The 16,247-nt window shown below is 43.9% G+C and overlaps 1 protein-coding gene across 1 annotated transcript in view; it reads right to left on the bottom strand.

Annotated features, from left to right (window-relative positions):
- SCD5 (stearoyl-CoA desaturase 5) overlaps window positions 1–10,943 on the bottom strand; it is a 244,168-nt gene extending 233,225 nt beyond the window's left edge. The window contains exon 1 of the mRNA XM_077143018.1: window positions 10,409–10,943. Within this exon, the coding sequence (XP_076999133.1) occupies window positions 10,409–10,640 (232 nt within the window). The 5' untranslated portion in view covers window positions 10,641–10,943. The remainder of the gene's footprint in view (window positions 1–10,408) is intronic.
- Between the last annotated feature and the right edge of the window lie 5,304 nt (window positions 10,944–16,247).

Below are 16,247 nucleotides of genomic sequence, written 5' to 3'. Positions count from 1 at the left end.
CTTGTAACCATCTGCAAAAGCTCCTTATGAACATATTTATTAGAATAGTAGACTGACAAACTACTCCCTGAAACAATTAAATTTTAGAAAAATCATTTAAAATTTCACGCATGGAACTTTTATAGAAGTAAGAGTATCTTCTGTATCTACACCTGCCTAGAGAACAGTAAGTTTATCTGGTTTCATTTCTGGGGGAAATTACAACCTTATGCTTGAATTATGAAAGGGAAGATGGCAGAGATGGGGCTTTGTTTTCCTACACAGTGAGCCCAGGACCATAGTAATTAACTGTTAGCTTGATAAATGCTTTTTGATGATGAGGAAGAAGATGCTGTGAGAGATGGCCTTCCCCATTTAGGTCATATTTATAAGCCATTTTCTCTTTAGGGAATGAAGTCCAAACGAGTATATGATGGTATTCATACAATAGTGATGATATAGATGACAATTAATGTATAGCCTCAGTTATAAACTCTATTTCTGTCTCCTTTCATTTCCAAGAGTATTGTTATTTGATTTTCCCCCATTTAGGGGGGTGGAGGGCAATCTTAGTAAAGCTTCACAGTCCCTGAAGACCTTCGTGACCATATCAATGCCACGTATATATACTCAGAGTTATGACCTGCCACCCAGCCACTACCCCCACCTGAAGCAACATCCGTCAAGCACCTTAAGACGGCATTTTCCATGCAATATTTGACTTAAAAGTTTTACCCAATGGCTACACTACATTCCTGCTCTAACACCATGTTCCTACATCTGCGCTTAAAAATATGGTTTTCCATACTCTAGCCAAAAGTTTCTGATGTGTTTACCTGATCATATAGTGAACACCTTCCTCGTAAGATGCTCTGTTCTTGTCCAAAAAGAGTACCTTCCAGATGAGAATGTACTGGACTTTTAAATGCCCTTTTCTTAAATAAAATTGGAGGCAAAAGAACAGAACCCTAGTCCTGACTTCATCTCTGTGATTCTATGTCATCTGAAAGAAAAGGAAAACAACCAACTGAGAAAATGCTTACCAGTCCGAGGGCCTCCATGGGGAAACCTTGTGGAGAACGCATTCTATGATCTTGGTTTCCCAGCTTTCTCTTTTTTAAAAAAAACTTCTATTCTGGTAATATATATATATATATATATATATATATATATATATACATACATACAACCTGAATCTGTCTTTTTCATATGATTCGGTTCTGGGTACCCTCCAGGAGGGACTAACAATTCCCTGCCCATGGAGCACCCCTCTCCACTCCCACTGAACTCCTGCAAAGCTCGCACAGAAGGGAATGGAGAGCTCTGCAAACTCCTGGGAGGTCAGGGAGATTGACAAGATGGACACCGGGGCAGAGGGGTGTGCAGGTTTCCGGGGCACTGAAAAAGGCTCAATCCTTCTCCAGAAATCACACAGAAAGTTCTCTAGCAGGGGAAAAACGTTTTTAAAGTTAAGGGATAAAATGCAAACTTCCCTTAGAAAGAAAGGCCACACAGTGGGTGACTTAAATCATTCATTTATTTCCTCATTCACTCAACCAACACTGCATACACCGAGCATTCATCACTGGAGGGGCTGTGTGCCAGATTGGAGATGCAGAGATGCCGTGAAGGATCTTGGGGCTTCATGGAAAAGGCAGATAATTACAGCAAACTGTGATGAGTGTAGGATTTGAAACAAGTTTGGCGTTTGGGAGTAGAGAGGAAAGCACATCAAAATGTAAAACATGGGAACCAGAGTCTTTCCTTGAGAGGTGGCAACATGATGGAGGGGGAAGGCTAGAGAGCTAAAGAAGGCCCTTGGGGCAGAGTAATCAGCAGTGTCAGTAGCCACACCCTCTTTTTCCTGTGAGCAGAGCCCTCAACCCTGATTAGGATGACCCAGCCAAGGTGATCCATTTCCTTGCCAGTAACCTGTTTAACAGCATGTGACATAATCCTGAAGTGAGATTTAAGGGGAATCTGCCATGAGGCTACCAAGAAGGCTTTCCTTGCTGATGGAAAAGTGACTTCAGGAAGGGCAGTTTCTTCTTCCATAGGACCTTGTTTTAACTACATGTGTTGCCTGGAACTGTGGCAGTCATCTTGCAAACATGAGGAAAGCTAAACAGGGACAAGGCCATCATGGCAGAGAAGAAACCTGCATCCTTGATGACATTGTTGGGGCATCCCAGAAATGCCCTACCTCAGGATTTCTTATTAATGAAATTAAAGTTTTTCTTTTTTTTTTTTTCCAAGAAATACGCAGTTGAGTTTTGTGTTACTTGCAGCCAGAAGCACCCTAACTGATACAATATGCTTGACAATTTTGGTCCCCCACCTTTACCAGGCATCTGTTAATTAGACAATCTGAATTCCCTAGAACCATGTGCAGAGTCTCCTCGTTATTTTTTCCCAGCTCAATTCATGAAAATAAAATTAATTTTCTAGCCCATGAATTAAACTAAACAATGCTCCTGTTGGCTGAAAAGATTTTAGAAACAGTCTTCTGTTGGCAAGAGACACAGAACCCCGACATGTTTTAAAATAAACTACAAGGAGTCAGAAGGGTAGGAGGCGGGGAGCAAGGGAGAGGAGGCCGTTAAAAAAAAAAAATTGTGAACCCCCACTCATGTCCGTCCATTGTCTCTAAATTGTCAGCCTGTGTCTGAGCTTGAGTGCTTCTCCCACTTAAGTGGGCCAGTGAGTCACCTGGAGGTCTTATCGAAATGCAGGTACCGATTCAAAAGGTCTGGGGCGGGTCTGAGTTCTGTAGTTCTAACAAGCTCTCAGGCGATTCTGATGCTGCTGGTCCACAGACCACACTTTGAGTAACAAGCTGCTCATTGCTCAGGCAGCCGCAGCCATAGGTTGTCAGTATGTTTGTTCTAAAGCCCCTGGGATACCCCCAGAGAGAAGCCTGCAGCCCACCTGGAAGAGTCAGGTAGAAGCTGAAGGCTGTCACATAAGGAAACCACTCCATAGTCCTGGATCTCCTCCTGGTCTTAGAGAATCTTCCAGGAGTCTAGACCTGGCCCCCCGGGCACCTCCGGCGGTATCTCCCCTTTCCTCCCTCCCGCCCTACCGTCTGGCCCTTGAGTTGGAGGCACTATGCCTGTGTCTCCCCCTGACCGTTGTTGTCTGGCTGTGCCTGGAATTCCATCTCACCAACAACCCCTCCGCCGGTCAGCTCCGGGTCTCCTTCCAGTCTCGGTTCAGCTACCACTTCCTCTGGCGAGCCTCCCACCTCCTCCAGCCCCACACCACTCTGTAACCAAAGCTGGCAGTTATCCCCTGTTCATTGGTCTCTCTTCCGTGGACTGTAAGTGTCATGAAGTCAGGGATGGTGTCTGGAAGATAATGGATGTGTAATAAGTAAATAATGGTTCTCAGCCCTGGCTGGGTTCCAGAAACATCTACATGGCTTTATTTAAAAATTAAAAAATAAAATAAAAGCCAGGACATCATTCCTGGAGAATCTCCAACTATGTAGATCTGGGGCAGGGGTCCCAGTGTCTGAAATTTTTTAAAGTTTCCCAAATGATTCTGAGGGGCAGAAGTTTTTCAAAACCACTGGATGAAAAGATGAATGAATTAGTGGATGAATACGTCACTGAATGATGACTGTTGAGGCTCTCTCACGGCCATTTGTTAATAAATAATGAATAAAGGACAGGCACTTATGAAGGAGGACAGCTAGAACTTATTGCTGGGACCATCAACCTATTGCTAGGGAATAGAAAATTGGATACAAACTAGCTTTACCCATACCTTGTGCTTTCTGACAGCTACGGGACTGGCTGGAACAAGTCTCACCCTTGCAAAGGATAAGCTTAGGGAGGGAATGAGCCAAAGGAAGCACTAAGGGAATGTGTGATTAAAGCCCAAAGGGCTAACATTTATTCTGCAGCTTCCAGGCCAGGCTCTTTCACTGTGTTGTTTTCTTTCATCGTAACTGGGACCAATGACTGATGCAACATCCCCATTGTGCAGCTGCTGATGTTGAGGTTGGGAGATTAAATTATTTGCCTAAGGCCATACCTGAAGGTCTGGGCTTTGAACACATACTCTGACACCAGAGCCCATATTCTCATCTCCAAGGTTGTGCCACTTGCAAAGAAACACAACATGTCACAGCAGAGGGACAGGTAGACTCAGCATGCCAGAGACTATGGGATGTCAAAATAAATGCTCAAAGAGGAAAATGCCCCCCAAAGATGACACTTTCTTTTGTAAAACCGTAAAGAAACCACCACAGCTGTGGCTCCTTTTTGCAAATCTATTGATTGCTTTTCAAAACCATTATTATAATTTTATGCAAAAGACAAAGTAGATGTGATGAAAATTAAAAAGTTCTAGAAACATAATGATCAAATATTTGGATTTAAAGATGAGCTTTATATTTAAGCCACAGACACTCGAGGCTCCCAGACACATGAAGCTATGTGAAGTAATAATAGTAGAGACTGTTTTAGGACACACCATGAGAAGTAATAATAGTAGAGAGCGTTGAGTGATCTACTCTGACAGGCACTTTTATACACCTCAATTCTTACAGCATCTCTGTCAGCTCAGTCTGGCTATCATCCCCATTTTATAGATGAGGAAACTGAGGTTCTCATATTGTAGAAAGATATATCTGAAGTTGAACAACTACTAACTGGCAGTGCCAGGAATCCAACCCTGAATTCTACTCTGCAGCACTCTTTCTCATTTCACGCTCACGGGGTGGTCCACGGTGACCTTGACCCTAATAATGTTCACTTTGACCTATATTTATACTCACTGGGACTATCAAACTAGCAGAAACCCCATCTATTCTCTCCAGTTTTGCTGCAATCCAGAGTTGGGAAAGGCTCTCAGTGGTTTGTACATGTATTCAAAATGTAAGGGATGCAGCAATGCTGGGCTGGGAATTAAATTATTTTAAAAGGAAGATTCATTCCTGTTGTTTAATAGTTCATTGAGCATAGACTTTTCTTTTTCTTAATGATGATTCATAAGGGTCAGGCAGGGGGAATTAAAAGTCAAAACTAAGGGCGGGCCACGGTGGCTCAGCAGGTAAGAGTGCTTGCCTGCCATGCCCGAGGACCCGGGTTTGATTTCTGGTGCCTGCCCATGTAAAAAAAAAAAAAAATGTCAAAACTAAGACCTCAAGACATTCAGAGAAACGATTTGGCTCTGTGCTTAAAAAGCCCCAAAGAAAGCTCTAAGAGCCAGGTGGGTTGTCAGCTGAACAAAGAGATTCTTAGCTATAAAACTGTTTTTTAGGAGGAAGAAAACAGAAGAGGGGTAAGCCAGAATGAAAGACAAAGAGAAAGACATGAGGGAGAGAGCAAGGATTTGTGTCCATCCCTCTTCAGTGACTTCAAGAAAGAACCCTGTTTCCAAAGCCCAAACAAGCTTTTCCATGCAAGGGAGGCAACAAAGCCAAGTTCTGTCCAGCTTTTGGAATCCGTTGTGCTACAGGATATCTTCTCCCTTCTCATGAAGAAAAAGAGCCAGAACTTGCACCAGTTATAATAATGCCAGCTAACAATTACTGAACACCAACGAAGAGCCAGGCACTGTGCTATGTGCTTTACATATATTATCTAATTTAATTCTCACAACTTTATGAGCAAGTAGCATTAATAAATTCATCTTACAGGGGAGAAAACAGGCTTAGAGATACTGGTTTTTTGGTTTTTTTCTTACCAAATAAGCATTTTTTGCTTTAGTCTCACACAGAAGTTGAAGTTTTAAAATATGAATGACCATCTATTTTCAACACCCTGCAATATTGACATTCCTTTGTTCTTCCTCATGCAAAAACATTTTTAAATTTGTACATTTAATCACTATCATTGTACACTCTAGCAATTCCTAGATTACACCATCTCAGTCTTTATTGTCTATCTTTCCTTCTGGTTTCACATGTGCCCCCAAGGCCTCCTCCCTCTATCATTCTCACATTCAGCGTACTAACATTACTGTGCTACAATCAGGTAGTGTTGTGCTATCCATTTCTGAATTTTTACAATCGGCCCTGCTGCACAATCTGTACCCCTTCGGCTCCAATTACCCAATATCTACCCTATTTCTATCTCCTGATGACCTATGTTTTTAACTGGAATTTAGAGATGTTAATTTGCCCAAGGCGTGCAGCTGGTAAATTAGAGCACAGGGATTTATAGACAAATCTGCCTCTCTACTAAGCCTTGATCACTTCAGAAAACCTGATGGCAATAAGGAACACTAAGGGCGTTATATAAGATTCTACAAAGGTTCCGTGCACTAGGGTAACTTTCCAGAAACCTACAACCTCCAGAGGGATCCTCGGACCAGATAAGTCCTGAAATGCAGAGGGGCCAGCCTCTCCAGAACATCAGCTAGTTCCATCCCCTATCCCATATTATCAGCAGCCCCTTCCAACATGAAAAAGTTAGAATGGGCATAGGCCAAATACCCCTAATGAGTGGGAGAAAGATCAAAGGTGATGGTGAAGCTATACAGAAAAGGTAGGGTGTAACCAACGAGTATGATTGCTGCATCATTATATTGATATTTCTTTTAGTCTCCAGTATCTTAGGGGAGCTAAAAGTAAAAATCTAAAATTGTGGAACTGTAACCCATACCAAACTCTGATATCTGTTCTACAACTAATTGCTGCTACGTGCTTTGAAATTTATTGTTTTTTTGTGTATATGTTATTTTTAACAACAAAGAGAAAAAAGTCGATTATGATAATAAATGCACAGCTATATGATGATATTGTGAACCAATTATTGCATTCTTTGGATGATGACATGATATGTGAATATATAACATATATATCAATAAAAAATAATTTAAAAAAGAGATAAAAAAGATGGAGTTACAAAAGAGAAGACAGGATTTAACAAATGAATATGACGATTGAATCATTAGATTGGTATTTTTTTAGTCTTTAGTGTCTTGGAGCAGCCAGAAGGAAAAACCTAAAATTGTGGAACTGTAACCCATACCAAACTCAGAAATCTATTCTATAACTAACTGTTGTGGTGTGCTTTGAAATTTATTGCTTTATATATATACATATGTTACTTTTCACAATAAAAAGTTAAAAAAAAAAAAACGTAGAGGTAAGATAGAATCCCACGGTCACACATTTTTGGGTCTTCTCAATAACCTCAGGGACTTGACGGAAAACGAAGCACAACACAAGAGACATGAGGACCATACCATGTATAGATACAGGTTATCTGATGCCTAACAGAAGACAGCACATCTTTGGTTATTCCTCAGAATTTGATAGAATTTGACTGGTGACCACAAGCCTTGCAACCCCCAGCCCCTCTTGACTCCAACTGTCTTGTTAATCCTTGCCACCTCTCAGGTCCTTGCTATACGCAGAATTCCACCCAGGATGGTTCAGTGGCTCCAGCAACTGAAAGAGCATCAGAGAGTCCTGCACCAGCCTAAAGAATGGCCATAACTGCCCCAGGGCAGGATGGAGATCCACTGAAGGGAACAGGAGGGCATGACTGCTTTGAATGCTCAATATCATCGCTGAAGTTGTTTCATAAAAAAAAAATGATGTCCCCATGGACATGTTTAGAGGACTTGGAGAAACCAGAAATGTTCTTGATATTTCTGGAACCCAATAACTCAAATCCCTGGAGACGATTAGGGAAAGCTCCACTGGGAAGGGGCCTCCCCTGCTCTACCTATCTGGGATTGAAAGCAGGCACTTGAGAGCTCAAGCCTTCAGGTGAAGATTTTTCATTCAATCAGAGTCTGCTTTCTGTCCTCAAAACTCATAAACTCATCCCTCAGGACCAGAGGGCACCAAGAGCATTCTGTTCTGACAGCCTGCCCACTCAGGAAATTGGAAGGATAAAAAGGGAAAATAATTTGCTTTGGTTCCAAGGCGAATCATATGTGGGGAGGGGAGGGTGTGAGGCAGTGGGGGAGGATGGACTGAAGAATTTGATGGATCTTTCATAGATGACATATTACTACCACGCAAATTACTCCTTGCACACTGCACACCTAACACATCCTCTGCCGGGTGCACTGCATGGATGCCTCTTGTTTCCAGGGCAACCTCACCTGGGGTGGAAGGTGGCAAACGACGGATGGGCTAAGCCTATCTCCTTGACAACTCAGGTCCCTGAAGTGATGAGCGGCCCACTGATGCATGAACTCAGCCCTAAAGCTAGGCAGAGACCGTGGGAGAGGTGGTAGAAAAGGGAGGGCATTCAGTTGGGGGAAATTTGTGCATCAAGCTGCAGCCTGGCCTTCACTGAAAATAACTCTGAGTCAATGCCCCCCTATTCCCTCTGGTTGCCCTATATATCCCAGCCATCACCACACTGATCTTAGCTCATCTCTGACTGTCCCCCCTCATTTCTTCTCTCAAAAGACATTCATCAGATCAGATCCATTTGTTTGGAATGTTTCTAAGTCACAATTTTGGAACTTCAAACTTATCCCCCATTGTTTGCTCTTTCTGAAAAAGAAAATTGAATTTTAATTTTATTTATTTATTTTTTTAAGGAACATAATGAAGGACAGGTAGGGAGACAATCAAAATTCAGAGCACAGAGCTGATGAAGAATAGCTAAGGCAGAGGAATATCTGGGGAAGCAGAAAGATGGGCTTCACACTACAAAGGGGAAACCAGATTCCTGCAGCGTGTTGACTTCTCTGAAAAAGCTGGAGGCAGTTTAGGCCCAGAGGTCTCCTCTGTCCAAGGTCTTTCAGAACAAAGATTCTGTCTTCCCCCAGAAAGGGCCACATGGAAAGGGCAGAGGTGACTTGGCAAACTTGGAGAGGAGAGCCTTGTCCTTGTGGTTCCTGGAGCAGTGCCAGGATCAGCAGGGCTCAATGGCTGTTAATAGTAGAACTGTGGGCCTTATGGAAGTTCAGGCATGTAAGATAATATTTTAAGTGCTCATTCTTTTCTGAGCTTTCTCTGACACTACTGCTATTAAAGATAAACCCTAATCCCCTAGAGGGAGGCAGGCTCTGAAAGTCCATAGTATAGCTTTGCCCCCAGAAACTGGGAAGATCCCTGGGGGCTTTGGGGCAATAAGATAGGAGGCAAGAAGTTAGAGGAGCTTTAGGAGGACTTTAAAAAGCTGCAGGGATTCCCAAAGACCTCTTTTTTTCCTTACTATCCCTCAGCTCTGCATTCTCTTCCTCAGCTACACACCCCCTAAGAAATACCCACGTTTTCAAGGTGTTGGCTTCCAAGAGTAGGAACTGCACGGGTTTCAAGGGAAGGCTTGGTGCCCAAGTGGCCCCATTATCAACCCAAGCATTTGAAGCTGGTGTTTTGTCAAATAAGCAGCTTTGTAGAAAGAGATCTTTTTATTTTCTTCTCTCCTCTTCCCCTCTGGAAATAAAAGTAGGCTGTGCTTCTCTGGCCTCGTTCCTTAGAGATCTCAGAAATGGGATCTGAAAGAGGTAATCTTGGATTACTTCGTCAAATTCTCAGCTCAAGATATCAATGCCTAAGCCTTTTTATCCTGGCTTCTGCTGCTACAGTGGCGGAGGCCAAAAACAGTTACTGCGACCCGGGGGACTGCGAGGTGATTCAGAGATCAGCGACCCGGATCATGCAGGGCCGGTTCGGAGACCGGGGCTCCTAGGCTCTCTACCTGCCGGTGGAGGTGGGGGTACAAGGAAGAGGGTGGCAAGGGAGCCACAGGTACGAGGAACAGGCCTGCGGAGGCCAGAAGGGGACAGGGGCCTGGAAGGGGCTCTGCACCGCCACAGGCAGAGATTTGCGCTGGGGACAGAGCGCTCTGACCGTGGGCTCGGCTTTCTGGTCGAGAAACTTCTACGGCCGAAAAACCACAACTCGGCAGAAAATGTCATCGTCCCGGGTGTGAGGGCGGTGAGGAAAGGGTTAGGGGCCTTGGAGAGGCAGGACAGGGACTGGCTTCTTCCATTTCGTGAGCGAACACCAAGACTCTACTCTGTGCCGGGTCTCTCATTCCCTCTCCGCTCCCTTTCTTGTCCTTAATTCGGCTCCACGACTCGTGATCCGCGGAGGAGACTGAGAAGCTGAAAGGCGGTAGGCCGAATGGCCCTGGGACCCTCACAGGTGACCCACCCATCCAGTGTGTCCTCCTTCCCTCCCTCGCAGCCGGGTTTAGACCGTGCCCGGCGTCTCCCTCGGCGCGCCTCTGCGCACATCCCGGGCGCCGCAGGACACAGGCTCCCTCCCGGCTCTCCATCGGGGAACCGGCAAAAGCGCTTACTCAAGCAGACAAAGAGGGAGGGAGAAGTTTAAAATAACCTGGACACCATTACCTGCCCGTCCCAAATGACCGAGAACTGGCTTCCAAGGGGGCCAGGGGGAGGTGCGGGGAGAGCAGAGCGAGCTCCGCACCGGACCTCGAGCGCCCCTGTCCCGACTTGCCACGGTGCCTCGGGGATAGGGGGCGCCGGCGGGACTTACCCCAGAGCAGAGTGAGCGGCTTGGCTTTGGGGATAAGCACCAGGGAGTACACGGCCCCCAAATGGAGCAGGCTCATCAGGACGACGTTCCTCCAGACGATGTTCTGCCGCTGCCCGCGACCGCCCGGCCTCTCCTGGCCGCCGCCGCGCTCTAAGGCTTCCACCCCGGCATGGATTTCCTCCCTCGCGTCGCACAAGGGGACCTTCCCCCCGTCGACGGCCGGGCCTGGCATGGTTGGGGATAGGTCGGCCCCGGGTGCAGCCGCCGCAGACTGACTCTTTGAGCGGAGCTCTCCGGTGGGGGCGGGGGCTTCTGCCTTTTAGTGGGGATTCTCTGCACCTCCCGTTCCCGCCTTCCCAGCCCTGCTGTTTGCTCCCTTCTCTCTTCTTCAGGCTTTCAGCATGGCCTAAGGATGCAAATCTTGGCGCCCCGCATCTGTTGCTGGCGTTTCATCCATGCCGCTGCCGGGGCTGAACTCAACTGGCAAAGCAGGCGAGTGCGAGGGGCGGGAGGGGGAGCAGAGGAGGGTGGAGTGAGACTGGGGAAAGGGAGCCGAGAAAGCGCCGCGGGAGGGAGCACTCCGAGGGAAGCGGGGAAGAAAGACCTGCATAGCTACAGCCAATCAGGATCGCCTGTGGGGGCTCTTAAAGAGAAAGGCGTCTCCTGGCTTCCCGGCCCGAGCCGGACGGGGAGCCAGACGGGCAAGCAGCTGGCAGCCTCTGCTCAGGGGGGTGTGTGGGACGTGACTCCCGGGCCAGGAACCAGCAGACAGCTCACAAGCACTTGTGTTTGTGTGTGTGTGTGTGTGTGTGTGTGTGTGTTTTCTCCAGTCTTCAAAAATATCTTGTCCCAGACTTTCCTTTTGAGAAATTCTTTTTTTCTTTTGAAGCCGCAGGCCACCCTTGTTGGAGAATTTAAAATACTTGTTCAGAGTCACAACTTAAGTTAGGGCTAGATAACAGATGAGAATTAGAAGTCCTTGTTTCTGCAGGTCAGTAAGGCTCCCTGGGCCAGATGAGGGACGGATGGAGGGCAGCCCTTCAACTCTTAATTAGGCGATTATGGGTGATCTTCTTCAGGCTAGGCACACAGTAGGCCCAATCAGTGCCTGTTGGGTGGTACTTAGAGGATTTGGGGCTGGTTAGTAGTCAAACCCTGCTCAGCATAGCAGCCCACATAGCAGTTCTGTTTATGGCAAATTCTTGGTTAACCAGCATGCTTCTGAACTATCTCCTTAGCTTTGAGTTAATGTAACAACGTTAAAGTCAACACTATTAAGAATTACCCAGTCATAGTCCAAAGAAGATTAATTTATTAAAAATGTGTCTATCAATTTCTCTTTTTATTAATTAAAAAATTAACAACAAACAAACAAAACAATAAGATATCATCCCATTCTACATATATAATCAGTAATTCTTAATATCATCACATAGTTGCATATTCATCATTTCTTAGAACATTTGCATCGATTTAGAAAAAGAAAAAGACAACAGAAAAAGAAATAAAACGATAATAGAGAAAAAAATTATACATACCATACCGCTTACCCCTCACTTTCATTTACTACTAGCATTTCAAACTAAATTTATTTTAACATTTGTTCCCCCTATTATTTATTTTTATTCCATATGTTCTACTCTTTTGTTGATATGGTAGATAAAAGAAGCATCAGACACAAGGTTTTCACATTCACAGAGTCACATTGTGAAAGCTATATCATTGTTCAATCATCATCAAGAAACATGGTTACTGGAACACAGCTCTACATTTTCAGGCAGTTCCCTCCAGCCTCTCCACTACATCTTGAACAACAAGGTGATATCTACTTAATGCGTAAGAATAACCTCCAGGATAACCTCTTGATCAAATTTGTCTCTTTGCAGCACAAATTCGGAGCTGTTCAAAGGGCCCTAGTTGCACAGAAAATGCAAAGAAGGGTGAGTTAGGCTAGTCCTGCATGGGGTGAGATATTGCTGCACCTGCAAATAGGTGCAGAAGGAAAAGGATTCAGGCTTGGAAACCCAGCCCTAGGTTTTAATTCTAACTCACTGTGACTCAGATCAGCTTTCTAGGCAGAAATTTCTTTACCTGGGAAACAGAACTAATCTTTACTGTTCCTACTAGCTTGCAAGTGGCATCACACTAACCTGTACAAACCAACAAGATCTCATGCCCTATTCAAGATTCTGTGTAATTATGATGTTCAAGTAAACTGACCTGACAAGTTCAATTAGATAATGTGCTACCCAAGATATAAATTTTGCACAAATTAACATCTCTCCCTTTGGTCTCACACGGAAGTGAAGTTTTAAAATATAAACCACTCTATCTTGAACATCTTCCTCTATTCCCTATAAATGGACAGGCTGGGTGGGACCAACCATTCCAGCTGATTGTCTCCATGATGAAAGAGGGGATGTTTTTGTGTGGTACACTTGTGCTAGTTAGAAACTGATGTGTACCCCAGAAAAGCCATGTTCTTTAATCTGCATTCAATATTATTAGGTGGGGTCTTTTTGATTGTTCCCATGGAGATATGACCCACTCAATTGTGGGTGGCACCTTCTGATTAGGTGGTTTCCATGGCGATGTCTTTCCACCCATTCAAGGTGTGGTTGGGTTGTTTACTAGAGTCCTTTAACACGGAACCATTTTGGAGAAAGGTTCAGAGCCCACAGAGTCCACAGTGCCGTCAGAGTCCACACAGTCAGTGATCTTTGGGGATGCAGAAGGAAAATGCCCTGGGGAAAGCCTTATGAAATGAGGAGAGAAAGCTAGCAGACCTCACCGTGTGCCTTCCCAGTTGACAGAGGTGTTCTGTGGCATCAGCCTTTCTTGAGTGAAGATAACCTCTTGTTGGTGCCTTAATTTGGAGATTTTCATGGCCTTAGAACTGTAAACTTGCAACTTAATAAATTCCCTTTTAAAAATCCATTCCATTAAGAGGAGACAAGATGGAAGTTTAGTGAGGTGTGGTATTTAGTTTGTCCTCCAGAGCAGCTAGTAAATAGCCACGAACAGTACAGACAACTGCTAGGGCCACATCAGTGACAAGACACACAGTGTACACCAAGCTGGACAAGCTGGACCAGCTGTAATCCCACCCAGAACCATGAGCCCTCAAGCTGCAGCCCTCCCCCATAGGCAGCTTCCCAGAGGGGAAAGAAAAGAGACTTTACTAACGGCAAGGGGCTGAGCTCTACCAAGATCCAATTTGTGAAATTAATTAACAAATTCTGACTACTAAAAATAGGCCTCCAGCTCAGCTGAACCTCTAGTAAAAGTTGAGGTTGCTGGGCTTTGCCCCAGTGCAGAAGGGGCAGGGCTGATGATGGAAAAAGGGGAAAAAAAGAAAAAAACAGGTTTGGTTTGCATCAGACAGCACAAAATACTTGAAAGGGTCTGGTGTCTGAAGGAAAGGAGGGGACACATAGGACCTGGAGATAACACAGAGTACCAACCTAGGCTCTTGATTGGCAAACCCGAGGAATGGTGGTTCTGCTCTGAAAAGGATTTTGTTTTCTTTTCATTTTTGTGACTGTGTTTCTATGGCTTGACTGCTCTTTGAATACACCTGCAAGTCTACTCAGGCTCCAACTGACCCAGGGCGGAATTAAGCTTGTCTGAGAGCTTGTCTACAGGCTGTGCCTTCCACAGGAGAGGGATGGGGCTCAGACCAGGTGGAATCACTCCCTCAAGGAATTCAGACTCAAGAGTCTGGAAAAGTAAAGTAATTAAAGCCAGCCTACAACCTCTCCTCTGTCTCAACCATGCCCCCAACAGGGAGAGTCTGCTGAAGTTAAAGGCACCACATCACCTTATGCTGGTGGGACCCCCAGGCAAACAGGCACCACATACTGGGCAGGATAGGAAAAACACACAGTCTAGAGGCTTCATAGAAGAGTCTTTCAATCTGCTGGGTCTCCCCTCAGAGAAAACAGATGCAGATGACTCTTTCCCCCTGAGTAGACCCTCCTAAGGGGAAAAAAAAAGGCACCATACAGGCAGGGCAAGAAACAAGAAAACAAGAACTGAAAGATTCTGATCTGTTAAACAAAACCTAACCTAGAGGTCCAGAATAGGTGAACTGAATGTCAAAGAACAGATAGACATCAAAGTTATCCAGCAAGAAAATCCTATGTAAAAAAAGTAAAAATAATTTCCAGAATAAACTAATTAAGGAAATTAAATGCCTAGATGCCAGCAAAAAAATAACAAATCATACTAGGAAAATTGAAGCTATGGCCCAGTCAAAGGAACAAACCAACAATTGATACAAGACACAGGAGTTGAAACAATTAATTCAAAATGTTTGAACAGACATAGAAAACCTAATCAAAAATCAAATCAATAAATTGAGAGAGGATTAAAGAAGGCAAGAAATGAACAAAAAGAAGAAATCTAAAGTCTGAAAAAACAAATCACAGAACTTATGGGAATGAAAGGCACAGTAGAAGAGATAAAAAAAAAAAAATACCTACAATGTTAGATTTCAAGAGGCCGAAGATAGGATTAGTGAACTGGAGGATGGGACATCTGAAATCCAGCAAGCAAAAGAAAATATTGGGAAAAGAATGGAAAACTATGCGCAGGAACTCCAGGAATTGCATGACAACAAGAAGCGCATGAATACACATATTGTCAGTGTCCCAGAAGGAAAAGAGAAGCGAAAAAGGAGGAAAAAAGTAATGTGGGAAATTATCGCTGAAAATTTCCCAACTCTTTTGAAAGACTTAAAATTACAGATCCAAGAAATGCAGCACACCCCAAACAGAATAGATCCAAATAGATGTACTCCAAGACACAGCACTTACTAATCAGGATGTCAGAGGTCAAAGAGTAAGAGAGAGAATTTTGAAAACAGCAAGAGAAAAGCAATTCATCATATACAAGGGAAGCCCAATAAGACTATGCGTAGATTTCTCAGCAGAAACTATGGAGGTGAGAAGACAGTAGTATGATATATTTAAGATACTAAAAGTGAAAAGCTGCCAACCAAGAATTCTATATCCAGCAAAACTGTCCTTCAAAAATAAGGGAGAAATTAAAACATTTTGAGACAAAAAAAATCACTGAGAGAATTTGCGACCAGGAGACTGTCTCTGCAAGAAATGTGAAAGGTAGCACTAGAGACAGATAAGAACAAGCAGTAGAAAGAGGTGTGGAGAAGAGTGTAGAAATGAAAACTATCAGTAAAGGTACAAAGAATAAAATCCAAAAGGAAAAATGGTAGAAAAGTACTGCCCTTACAGTAATAATACCAAATGTTAATGGATTAAACTCCCCAATCAAAAGACATAGACTGGCCGAATGGATTAAAAAACAGGATCCATCTATATGCTGTCTAAAGGAGACACATTTTAGACCCAAGGATAAATATAGGTTGAAAGTGAAAGGTTGGGAAAAGATATTTCATGCAAATAACAATCAGAAAAGAGCAGGAGTAGCTGTACTAATATCCAACAAATTAGACATCAAATGTAAAACAATTAAAAGAGACAAAGAAGGACACTATGTATTAATAAAAGAAACAATTCAACAAGAAGACATAACAATCATAAATATTTATGCACCTAGAAAACTCTAAAATACATGAAGCAAACACTGAAAAGAGAAACAAACACATCTACCATAATAGTTGGAGACTTCAATTCCACACTCTCATCAATGGACAGAACAACTAGACAGAGGATCAACAAAGAAACAGATTTTGAATAATACAGTAAATGAGCAAGACTTAACAGACATTTATAGAACATTATACCCCACAACAGCAGGATACACCTTTTTCTCAAGTGCTCATAGATCATGCTCAAGGATAGACCATATGCTGGGT

Source organism: Tamandua tetradactyla, chromosome 24 (assembly GCF_023851605.1).
Source record: "Tamandua tetradactyla isolate mTamTet1 chromosome 24, mTamTet1.pri, whole genome shotgun sequence".
NCBI lineage: Eukaryota > Metazoa > Chordata > Mammalia > Pilosa > Myrmecophagidae > Tamandua > Tamandua tetradactyla.
The sequence above is the reverse complement of the archived record's forward strand: the minus strand, read 5'-3'. Positions and strand labels throughout refer to the sequence as shown.